Genomic DNA, 13033 nt, shown 5'->3' with positions numbered 1-13033 from the left:
GCCTCGTATTTATTAGACTATGTCTACATCTGTTGGGCTTTTGACAGAAAAGCACAGCACTATTATTTTTTAAATCAAAACAACGCTTGGTGGAACCAACTCAGTGGAGTCTACTGTGGTTTCCCTTTGTGAACATAAAAGATAACTTGTACAGTTTTCCTGCATCAAGTTAATGCACTGTCATTAAAGTGGTTATCCAGTTTCCAAAAACTGTCTGAAAATAAATCCACTGCAGTGCTAAATACTCACCTTTTCCTTGCACAGCATTTACTTGGCTTTATTTTACTTGCTGCTCCTTATATCACTGCCTGCTCTCACTCTCTGTGTACTCATCCCTTCTCCACTCTCCCCTACAATGAATTCACAGGTAATAAATCATTCCCTCATGCTGCCTGTAATGTTTCGTTTGCTGCCTTGACTGCTCAGCAAGGAAGGGGGAGGGGGGAGTGGTAGTGAGCTTTCAGAGACCCGAACAGGTAGAGTTGTTACACCATTGTAATTGTAATTCGAGCTATTTACAGATTAAATCTAATAAAAATGAAAATTAATTGTGAAAATAATCATTTATTAAAATCTCAATCAACCTGTATTTTTTTCCAGCAACAGAGTTTTATATTTGACATTTCAAGTATGGTTTTCATATGTAAGTAATTTAATGTATTTTTTACAGGTAAAGGACAATTTAATGAAAGAGAAACAGGACATCTTTAAGCAAGAACTTGACAAACAAGTTAAAGTAAGAGTGCATGCTTTACAGCTTACATCATATTACTCTAATCTCTTGCAATATGTGGGTGAGTAGAATCCACAGCAAAGATGTTATTACAAAAACAGTTCTTTGAAGAGTGATCGCTTTGGCTTTAGGTTATACAATAGAAACACTGTATTCATATAAAACTGTACACAGTGTAATTGGGAACATTTGATGCTTACTGGACATTGTGGAAGAACATTCTATAAAAGTAATAAAAAAAATTAAATAGACATTTGCAAGGGAATTGATGAAGCCCTGCAATCCAGAGTTCTGTTGTATGATTTTTTTTGGACTTATTTGAATGAACATTTTGTGAATTTTGCACTGCTCATTCCACTTTTGAAAAGTGGGTAGGAAAGTAGATGCAGTTGGCCTGTCAAAATTTATCAAATGTGGGCAACACGGTGGCTCAGTGGTTAGCACTGCAGCCTTGCCAGGAACAACATCTGAAAGGAGCTTGTATGTTCTCCCTGTGTTTACATGGATTTCCTCCCATTCTACAAAGACTTACTGATAGGAAAAAAAATGTACATTGTGATCCCCAAATGGGGCTCATAATCTACATTAAAAAAAAAAAAATATATCAAATGTGACTTTTTAAAAAGTTTCTGTTGAATTTCTAACAATAAGATAGATACAGCACAGTCCAAAATGAATCACCCTCCCCCTGCTTTTTTACCCCAGTGCCAGGTAGGCCAAGAAAATATAAAGTTACGCATGGCTGCTTTTCAGAGCAGTTATGTTAGGCAGTCACAGGTTGCAGATTTACAGGATAAAACCAGTGTCTTTCAGATTTTCCAGTGACATTCCATTTTCCTATTTCCAATATTAACCTCCCTACTCCATCATACTTACCTGTCTTCCTGTCTGGATATTCTGAGCAAGGACAGGTAAGTATGATGGGCTGAGGAGGTGGGCTGAGTTAGTTAATTAGTTTGGAAAGGCTACTAGTCAGCGGGCTTGCTAGGGAAACAGAAATGGAGTGTGAGGTGTAAGGGAGTGAGAGATGGAGGAGGTGGGTAGTGTGAGTCAGCTCTGAGTGAAGTGCAATTCATCATGGTAGTTGTAGGAAAAAAGAACAGGAATTTACACCATGTAAACAAATTCAGAAGATGCCAGGAGCTCCCACAGACACCCAAAAAACACTGCTAAAGGTATTTGAGTATATAACTGCATGCATCTTTGTTATAAAGTAGGGATTGTGAGAACAGGAGTACTTAATGTTGGTCTACATGTATCCCTTCCTTTGTTTTTCAATAGTCGGGCCCTCGGAAAGCCTGAAGTGTCCAAATACAGCAGCCAGAGTTTCTTAAAGTTAGGATAGGCCTTCGTTTTTTGAAACACTCTTCTCTCACTTAACAGCATGATATTTATCTTATCAGTAAACTCTTTTCTGGGTGGTGGGATAGACTGTTTTCAATGGACTGTAATTAGTTCCCGAGCAACATAGAGTAGACTGCCCACTGTCCTCAACACAACTCGGTACACATAGTTCAGGATCTCTAAGTGGAGACAATGTGGTATATTTATAAAGAATGTCTAAAATAAAAACTTTCTTACTTGCCCAGGGAAACCAATCACAGTGCAGTTTTCATTTTTTATAGTTCTTTTGGCCACTAAGACAGTTTTTATTTTAGACAGTTTTTGTAAATCTGCCCCCAGAAACTTAGGCCAGAAATTTTGCTGGTTTGGTGCTTCCACAACATGTGTATAACACAACATAATATTGAGCGACGCCCTACCACATCTCAGATAATAAGTGCTCCGAGATGTTGTTGCAAAAACTGTCACATTACGTATTACCATTATTTATTCTACAATTCTTTTGATAGAATGAAAATGAATGCACTTGTTAACATTTAATGTAAAGTATTATTAACAGCATAACTTGAAAGTTCTGATATTTGTAACAGTATCCCCCACCAACAATGTAGAATTTATAATGTTAGTATTGATATATATCAGAGAGGTCTTTGAGCTCCCCTAAGGCACCAGGGCCAGTTGTGACTTATCATCTGCATCCTCTGTAGGTGCATCCATTAGTATTGTGGAGTTCTTCATGTCAGTTTGATTAATTTTTTGCCATTTCTTCACAGAGCTTTGTTGTGGAGGTAATCCAGTTTAGAAACCACTTTGATACACAAGGTCCAGCAGCCCCTGGTGTGAAGCCAGAGGAAGCTGTGACACGACTACATGATTTCAATCAAAGGTAAGTATTGATAGTAATTATTCTCGTAACTGAATGACTGATTATTTTAAATTCTTAAAGTTGTTATCCAGCTTCCAAAAATTATATGCAAATACATCCACAACAGTGCTAAATACTCACTGTTCCCTTGCACAGCCTTTGCTTCACTTTATTTTATGCTAGGTTCACACCTGCGTTCTACTCTCCGTTCTGTACTTTCCGTCTTCTGCATGCCAGAAGACGGAAAGCACAGACCGGGTCCGGCTGTGAGCGGCGGTGAGCGTTTTATGCTCTCCGCCGTGAAACCGGATTTTTTAATACGGACACAGAGTACTGCATGTCCGACTCTGTGTCCAGATTAAAAAACCCAGTTTCGCGGCGGAGAGCACAAAACGCTCACCGCCGCTCACGGCTGGACAGCCTTCTCACCCATTCAAATGAATGGGTGAGAAAGAATCCTGCAGGTTTCCGTATCCTGCCTCTGTTTTATGCAGGAAATGGAAACCTGCAGAACGGAGACCGGGCGCAGATGTGAACGAGCCTTAACTTGCTGCTTCTTGTATCACTGTTATTTATATGCAATGAATCCAGTGCCAGATTTAGATGAAAAGAGGCCCTAGGCTATTCCACTTATGAGGCCCTTTCACCTCCAATTTTTAAATTTGTAAATTACATGAGAGATAATAAAATTCATTGTCTCCTCTAAATGGTAAGCCTCCCTCTGCAAGAGTGCAAATTACAGCGAAAATTCTTTCTATAACGTATCGCCAGTATTGCTGCTCTTTTCTTATTTCTTCCTCTAGCTTTAAGTTTTCCCTTTTGCTCTTGTTAAGTACGTTAACATAGCATTCCTATGATTTTCCGAATTTTCATGAGTATGAATGATAGCAGGGTTTTTCCAATCATTAAACACTTCAGAAGTTAATGCTGTTGCAGAAGATGCAATATTTGCAAAGAGTTTACAAACAAAGCAAAAAACACGGCCTTTTGAGGGAGAGTACACAAGCCATTCTAGGGTATATTTTTCTCCATTGGATTTTGTTGAATAAAAAATTGCTTTTGTATAAAATCTGGACTGATTCTTATATTCTCGCTTAGAATTTAAAAATGGTCCACAGTGATGCTGAACTTGAGAAAGGCCCTTCTCTACCCAGGGCCGGCGTCAGCGCACGGCATAGTCGGGCAAGTGCTGGGGCCCACAGAGCCTCTGGGGGCCCCCCGGCACTTGCCTGCCCCAGCACTTGCCTGTCCCGATATCAGCTCATCGGCGTCCGACGGACGCCGATGAGCTGAATTAAATGCATAGGCGATTAAAGCAGGAGCTGTGATCTGAGCTCCTGCTTTAAAAGCTGCAGCCTGGCTTGCGTGTGTAGGCGCGATGACATCATCACATCGCGCCTACACACGCAAGCCGGGCCACAGCTTTAAAGCAGGAGCTGAGATCACAGCTCCTGCTATAATCGCGTATGTGAATGGAGTGAGAGCGGAGAGAGGAGCGTCGGGGGAACGATGGAAGGTGAGTGTAAGTGTTTGTCTTTGTGAAGGGGAGGGGGGGGAACGGCATGACACTGGGGAAGATGAAGGGGGTGGGGAGAGAATGGCATGAAACTGGGGACAGAGATGGAGGGGGCCCAATGAAACTGGGGGGACAAATGGAGGGGGGGGGACGGCATGACACTGGGGAAGATGGGGGGGTGGAACAGCATGATACTGGGGCAGAGACGGGGGACATGAAACTGTGGGCAGATGAAGGGGGAGAACGTGATGAAACTGGGGACAGAGATGGAGGGGGGGACATGAAACTGGGGGCAGAGGATATGAAACTAGGGGAGAGATGGAGGGGGGGTATATAATTTACGGGTGACTGTAGGAGGATTATACTGTGTGGGAGCACATGATAAATTAATGATAATGGGCGGAGTCAACATAAGTGGGTGGAGCCAAATTTGCAGCGGCAAATCCCCCACCTCCTTTACAAGGTGGCCCACTGAGGCTCTGTCGCCCAAGGGCCCATAAAAACCTGGAGCCGGCCCTGTCTCTACCCAATATGATACATCATTTTGCGATAAATTTGTCCACAAGCCAACATCTGTTACAGTAGACAGATATTTGACATCACTATTTAAATTTGCAACATCTTGAACATGGTGTTTCTCATTAGTTGTCTGAAAAAAATTCTGAATATTCATATTATTTTCTTGTGGCTCGTTTGTATATTCGTGTTCAGTAAGTTGCTCTTGAATTAGTTCCATATTTTCACTTTGAGTTGGTGCAACAGCCGTGTCCTCACATACAACGTGCTGTATTGCTTCCAATTGAGTAGTACTAGTTGGCACATGCATGTAAGCAGTAATCGGCGTTAGCTTCTTTGCCTCATACTCATGTAGCTTCTTTTTCTTGCGTTTGCAAGCGCCACTTTCAAATCTTTTACTCATTCTTAGATTATCTGAACAAATACTTTATTGTTGAGAGCGCGATTCTTCGTTGCTGTTCACCGCGTTGAATACAAAGTAGAAGAGAGAGTGACTTACGTCACCTTCCGGTTTTTGTATGTCGTGGGCAAGTTGTTGCTGCCCTCTGGTGGTAGCTCCACCACAATCTTAACCATTACATTTTTATGTTTGTTTATTAGTCATATGCATAGAATTTCTCCTTATTTTCGGCAGTGTTTTAGTGTTCACTGTTTTTAGAATAGTGTAATTTTAATTTTGCTAACAATTTGAATGTAGGCCTCTTTTGATCTTGAGGCCCTAGGCTGAAGCCTAGTTAGTCTATTGGTAAATCCGGCACTGAATGAATCGAATAATAATAATAACTTTATTTCTATAGCAGCACTTTACAAATCAAAGGACACATGAACAGACAAAAACAGACATTTACAATGTAACATAGAAATTAACATATCAAGCAATGGCATTGAGGGCCCAGCTTATGAGAGCTTACATTCTATGACATCTGTGAACAAACTACATTTCCCATGATTCAACTGCCTTTCCCTTTTCTACTCTCCCCTGCAATTAAATCAAAGCTAATAAATCACACCCTTAGCTGTGGTCACATGCTGCTGTGATTTTTCGGCTGAACTGCTCACAGGGAGGAGTCGTCCTCACAGCTGAGCTGAATGAACTGAAAATAAATGAGAAAAACAGTGCTGAATTTAAACAGAATATATATTACAAGGTGTTTTTTATGCATTAAACCTGTTATTTGGTCCTCGTTTTTTAAAAACTGGAAAACCACTTTAAGGGTGCAGCTATTGTTTTTTTCCATGTGGACAGAGATTTTTTTTCTCATCACTATCATTTTTCTGTTAATATATAATGGATTGTTTTTCTGCTAGATGAGTTGTGTTTTCTAATGGCACCATTTTGACAAATACCTGTTACCATACCTTTACATTCTACCTTTTTATTACCATTGTATTTTGGTTTTGTTAAAAGGATTAAAAGTCCTACAATGCAAATGAGAAGACAAAAAATATCAATGTGTTATCTCATGCTTCATTAGGCTTTTCATTATGTTTTATACATTATAGCTTGTGTTTCTGTAAAATATTGTGGAATCCGCCTGTGTATCTATAAGAGTGTGATAGAACTATAGACTCTATAAGAAAAATAGTATATAAGATGTTTAGACTCGGTACATATTAAACACTTGGGACTCATATATGAACCATGGTCTGTATTTGAAACTGGTACACAGTGGCGTAACTACCGGGGTAGCAGGGGTAGCGGCTGCCACAGGGCCTGGGACATTAGGGGCCCGGCGACTGCCGCTACCGCAGCAGTTTTTTTTCCCCTTTACCGGTTGTAGTTACTCCATCTGGTAACGGGCCCTATTTACTTACCGATCCTGGCAGTGGCCGGGATCGGTAACTGACGCTACGGGCCCCACAGACATCAATATTATACTCAGGGGTCTTTTCAGACCCCCGAGTATAATGATTGGAGGTCCAGGGGAGGTAAAGGAACAGAAAAAAACATGTTACGGTACTTACCTCTACACGCTCCGGGCAGGTTCGGGCCTAATTCTGGACACTCCCTGATGTCACATGACCCTAGACGTAGGGCCCGGTCATGTGACTTCCCGGGTCATGTGACGTCCCAGACGTCATTAAAGAAAGTCCACGCCACCGAGGACTGCAGGGGAGCCGGAGATAGGTAAGTAACATTGTTTTTTTATGTTTTTATCCCCCCTGAGTCTCCAATTATTATTCTCTGGAGTCTGAAAGAGTGTAATAATTGTACATGGGTGTCCACAATGGGTCATAATACTGTGTGCAGGAGCCACTATGGGGCATAATACTGTGTGCAAGGGCCACTATGGGGCATAATACTGTGTGCAGGGGCCACTATGGGGTATAATACTGTGTGCAAGGGCCACTATGGGGCATAATACTGTGTGCAGTTCCCACTATGGGATATAATACTGTGTGCAGGGGCCACTATGGGACATAATACTGTTTGCAGGGGCCACTATGGGATATAATACTGTGTGCAGGGCCCACTATGGGATATAATACTGTGTGCAGGGGCCACTATGGGACATAATACTGTGTGCAGAGCCCACTATGGGATATCATACTGTATGCAGCGGCCACTATGGGATATAATAGTGTGTGCATGGGCCACTATTGGGCATAATACTGTGTACAGGGACCACTATGGGGCCTAATAGCGCACGAAGGAATGCTGGGGGCGGGGGGGGTGTCAGACGAGGTCTGCAGCGGGCATCAGTCAGTGGAAGGGGCCCCATGTCAAAAGTTCGCCATGGGGCCCCGCCGGTCCTAGTTACGCCACTGCTGGTACATAATGAATTTCACTTAGCTCACACTTAACTTTGCATTAGAAAATGTATTTGATAAATTCCTAGAGCAATGGAATGTATGCAGTGTGGGAGTAGGAAACATAGTTGAGAGATTACAGTAAACCAGTGCTGTAATTCTAACCGTGTCTGTTCTAGTCATTTCAGAATTAAAACTTTCAACTTCCTTCTCAATTTCGTCATGTGAATTTTTGCTTAAGGCCTATGTACACCTTCAGGGGAATTTATTATTATTATTGAATTGTACCTGTTATGGACTTAAAAAACATTATTTTCACTAGTATTATATTAAAACATCTTAAAGAGGAACTTTCATGTCCTTGGGCACATGTGGTTTTATATATCGCTAGAAAGCCAACAGTAAGAAACGCCCCTCCTGACAGTACTGTCCGTAGCTGAGTACTGTCAGGAGGGGCATTCCTCACAGCACAGCTAGACTATAAGGCCGGGGCCCCACACTGGCCGGAAACGCCACGATTTGGCCACAGCGGAAACGCCGTAGTAAAAATCGCGGTGTTTTACAGTACTTGCAAAGTGGATGGGATTCATGCGAATCCCATGCCCACTTTGCAGAAAAAAATCGCAGCGCGGACACGTTGCGATTTCCAAAACCGTTGCGGCTTTGAAAATCGCAGCATGTCAATTATATCTACGAAAACGCTGGCGGCTTTCCTTCAGATATAAAATTCCATGAACTTTCTGTTGAAAGCGCTGTGGGAAGAACTGCAATGCGTCCGTGCCGAATTTCCGCCCAGTGGGGCCTTAGCCTAAAACCGCGTGTGCCTGAGGACATGAAGGGTCCTCTTTAATTATTTTTACTCTGCAGTTTGTTTTTTTCTTGTACAATACAGGTTGGTTTGTCTCATTCAGAGAGCAATCCATCAGAGCAGCTGAGTGATTGCTCACTCCTTCTGTAGCCCTTGTTGCTGTGCTACTAAGGGTCATAAACACCCATTTAAGGTGAGTTCTTATCAGACTCACACAGAGTGGTTTTTTTTTTCTCCTTAGGAGAACAGACTAGTGAATGATCCCTGAAATAGCTTGATTGAGGAATATCACTGAACAGTGGACTAAGCAGCCTCTACTGTATGGAAAACAAACTAGAAGCACAGACTATAATAGTTTGACAATAATAAACACTTATTAGAGTATGTTTATTAACCCCTTCCCACCAGAGGCATTTTTTGATTTCTGTTTTTGACTCCCCGCCTTCCAAACCCCATAACTTTTTATTTTTCCATTCATGGAGCCATTTGATGGTTTAATGTTTGCAGGACAAATCGTTTTTCATAATGGTACCATTTATTTGTTGTTACAATGTTGAATGTGCAGCCAAAAATTTTATGGTGTTACGAATCTTTAAAGACATGGCATCTGTCGTAATAGTACAGTGGATGTCCGGAAGAGATAAGGACACTTATTAATACTTGGTTTCAAAATGCATTGGAGTCTCCAAGACTCCGTCACAGAGACAGATGACATTTTTCTCCCCCGCTTTCGGTTTTGAAATGACACCTGGCGGACCCCATTAAAGTTAACAAGGTCCACTAGTGTCCGTGTCCCACCCGGTGCTCATGTGAACCGTGAGTCATTGTTTTAACCTATTATAGGTACAGTACAGTAATAATAAATAAATAGCCCTGAAAGTGTATATAAGTGTATCTGATGACTTTTCAGGGTAAGTTTTATGTCTACTTCTGGTCATCATATGACTCATATTTTGCACTTTTAGTAATTCCAGACTCTGCATGCTGTATCTATAGTTTGCATAGCCCTCTGAGCTGATGGGTTCACACCAGCTGCCATACATTGCTCATAGTAAGCAGTTGAGGAGTCTACTCCTTACTCATAGACAACTCCAGGGCCGTGCAGAACATATATAGCCAAGTACTGACCTGTAGTAATGTGAGTAAAGTGCTTTGGTTGGAATAAAACACTTCTATTCAGCTTTAGCTTCAGCCTAAGCCTGTCCTACTTCTTTTATTTCCTGCACTTTTTTGCTCACTCCCTACTCCATAGACTTCTAAAGAAATTAGTTACCTGAGTCATGTGACTTGCAGCGATACAGCAGAGATTTTCAGAGTGAAAGGCAGTTTATCAGAAGCCGGGGCTGCAAGAAAATTTTTTGAACAAAAACATCTTTATCTCTCTGATAAAATATATTACAATGTTTCCTATAATCACCTCACAATGTTCCTAGTTAAGTATTGTATGCTTATTTTTTTTCTTTTGTTCTGATAGCCTTCATGGCAAGATAAAATACTACTCTGTTTTACAGATACCAGGAATATGATACTAAAAGAAATACCCTGAATTCAGTGCAAAAACTTTTCAATATTGTTCCAAAGACGTTTTATGAGTTGGACAGGACTGGAAAGGTATGGAGATAATGCCACATAAATTGAAGATTGGATAATAAAACATGGCAAAATGCACTTATTTCTGTGCTGTTGTTATGCCAGCTACTCTCAGCCATATACTGTGTGACATAATAGGTCCAAGATCAAAACAAACAGAAAAATCTATATATCTGGCAGGTAGTAATAAGGTGAAAATACAATCATTAAAAATAATGCACCAAGAAGAAGTTGGAATCAAATGAAACTTTATATGTGTGAATGTAATGATGATACAGTGACCACTGGGTCCTCATTGGGGCACGCAATTAGTATACCAGGGGTATTTTATCCTTGCATGTGGTGCCTATTTACATGGTTTGGAACTCTAGGTTTGGATTTCTAGGTGTAGGAGAAACAGACATGTTTCCATCAAGTGTTCTCATCTGTAATTGCAAAAAAATATAGTTTATATTGTTTGGCTGTGCTGACTATTTTTGTGTATTGAATTTTTGATTATTTTATTTTTAATTTGCCATATCACTATCTATAGTGTATTTAAAAAGTATAAAAAGTACTATATCTTACAATTTTAAGAGTAGTTATTCACCTTATACTCGGAATACTTTACAATACATTTTTAAGCGTATATATAATAAAATAATATTTTTGCCAATAAATGTTATTTATAGTATATATGCATTTCTAAATTTTTTTTTTTTTTTTCTTTTAGGATTTAGATCTACTTGGAACGCTTTATATCTTGTTCCAGAAGTTCATTGAGTTTGACCAGCGATTTCGGAACACACTTTGGGCAGATGTAGATATTAATATAAATAACCAGGAGGTGTGCTTATTTTGATACCACATGTTATATTGTTCCACTTTTGTTACATGCAAAATTACTAAAGAAATTTAATGAACTAACTAGAGATGAGCGAACAGTGTTCTATCGAACACATGTTCGATCGGATATCAGGGTGTTCGCCATGTTCGAATCGAATCGAACACCGCGTGGTAAAGTGCGCCAAAATTCGATTCCCCTCCCACCTTCCCTGGCGCCTTTTTTGCACCAATAACAGCGCAGGGGAGGTGGGACAGGAACTACGACACCGGGGGCATTGAAAAAAATTGGAAAAAATCATTGGCTGCCGAAATCAGGTGACCTCCATTTTAGACGAATAGTGGATTTCAAATCCGGGTCATATGAGAATGTGAACTTTGTGACTATGAGACAGGGATAGCTGTACAGGCAGGGATAGCTAGGGATAACCTTTATTTAGGGGGGGATGTTATTAAAAATAACTTTTTGGGGCTCTATCGGGTGTGTAATTGTGATTTTTGTGAGATAAACTTTTTCCCATAGGGATGCATTGGCCAGCGCTGATTGGCCGAATTCCGTACTCTGGCCAATCAGTGCTGGCCAATGCATTCTATTAGCTTGATGAAGCAGAGTGTGCACAAGGGTTCAAGCGCACCCTCGGCTCTGATGTAGCAGAGCCGAGGCTGCACAAGGGTTCAAGCGCACCCTCGGCTCTGATGTAGGAGAGCCGAGGGTGCACTTGCACCCTTGTGCACCCTCGGCTCTGCTACATCAGAGCCGAGGGTGCGCTTGAACCCTTGTGCACACTCTGCTTCATCAAGCTAATAGAATGCATTGGCCAGCGCTGATTGGCCAATGCATTCTATTAGCCCGATGAAGTAGAGCTGAATGTGTGTGCTAAGCACACACATTCAGCTCTACTTCATCGGGCTAATAGAATGCATTGGCCAGCGCTGATTGGCCAGAGTACGGAATTCGGCCAATCAGCGCTGGCTCTGCTGGAGGAGGCGGAGTCTAAGATCGCTCCACACCAGTCTCCATTCAGGTCCGACCTTAGACTCCGCCTCCTCCAGCAGAGCCAGCGCTGATTGGCCGAATTCCGTACTCTGGCCAATCAGCACTGGCTAATGCATTGTATTGGCGTGATGAAGCAGTGCTGAATGTGTGTGCTTAGCACACACATTCAGCTCTACTTCATCGGGCTAATAGAATGCATTGGCCAATCAGCGCTGGCCAATGCATTCTATTAGCTTGATGAAGCAGAGTGTGCACAAGGGTTCAAGCGCACCCTCGGCTCTGATGTAGCAGAGCCGAGGCTGCACAAGGGTTCAATCGCACCCTCGGCTCTGATGTAGGAGAGCCGAGGGTGCACTTGAACCCTTGTGCACCCTCGGCTCTGCTACATCAGAGCCGAGGGTGCGCTTGAACCCTTGTGCACACTCTGCTTCATCAAGCTAATAGAATGCATTGGCCAGCGCTGATTGGCCAGAGTACGGAATTCGGCCAATCAGCGCTGGCTCTGCTGGAGGAGGCGGAGTCTAAGATCGCTCCACACCAGTCTCCATTCAGGTCCGACCTTAGACTCCGCCTCCTCCAGCAGAGCCAGCGCTGATTGGCCGAATTCCGTACTCTGGCCAATCAGCACTGGCTAATGCATTGTATTGGCGTGATGAAGCAGTGCTGAATGTGTGTGCTTAGCACACACATTCAGCTCTACTTCATCGGGCTAATAGAATGCATTGGCCAATCAGCGCTGGCCAATGCATTCTATTAGCGTGAACTGAGTTTGCACAGGGGTTCTAGTGCACCCTCGGCTCTGCTACATCAGATTGCTACATCTGATGTAGCAGTGCCGAGTGTGCATCAGATGTGTAGTTGAGCAAAACTGACTCAGCACTGCTAAGTCTCTGCATTCGCATAGGAATGCATTGGCCAGCCTTCGGCCAATCAGCGCTGGCTCTGCCGGAGGAGGCGGAGTCTAAGGTCGGACCTGAATGGAGACTGGTGTGGAGCGATCTTAGACTCCGCCTCCTCCAGCAGAGCCAGCGCTGATTGGTCGAGTTCCGTACTCTGGCCAATCAGCACTGGCCAATGCATTTCTATGGGGA

General features: G+C 42.3%; 1 protein-coding gene across 1 annotated transcript in view; it reads left to right on the top strand.

The window, feature by feature from the left end:
* Nucleotides 1-13033, top strand: part of LOC142197756 (uncharacterized) — a 234218-nt gene that overhangs the window by 53010 nt on the left and 168175 nt on the right. Inside the window, exons 29-32 of the mRNA XM_075268284.1 lie at nt 671-736; nt 2851-2963; nt 10045-10144; nt 10836-10949. Of these exons, the coding sequence (XP_075124385.1) occupies nt 671-736; nt 2851-2963; nt 10045-10144; nt 10836-10949 (393 nt within the window). The remainder of the gene's footprint in view (nt 1-670; nt 737-2850; nt 2964-10044; nt 10145-10835; nt 10950-13033) is intronic.

The sequence above is a fragment of the Leptodactylus fuscus genome, chromosome 3 (assembly GCF_031893055.1).
Source record: "Leptodactylus fuscus isolate aLepFus1 chromosome 3, aLepFus1.hap2, whole genome shotgun sequence".
In the NCBI taxonomy this organism is placed as follows: domain Eukaryota; kingdom Metazoa; phylum Chordata; class Amphibia; order Anura; family Leptodactylidae; genus Leptodactylus; species Leptodactylus fuscus.
This window is presented reverse-complemented; position numbering and strand designations above follow the sequence as displayed.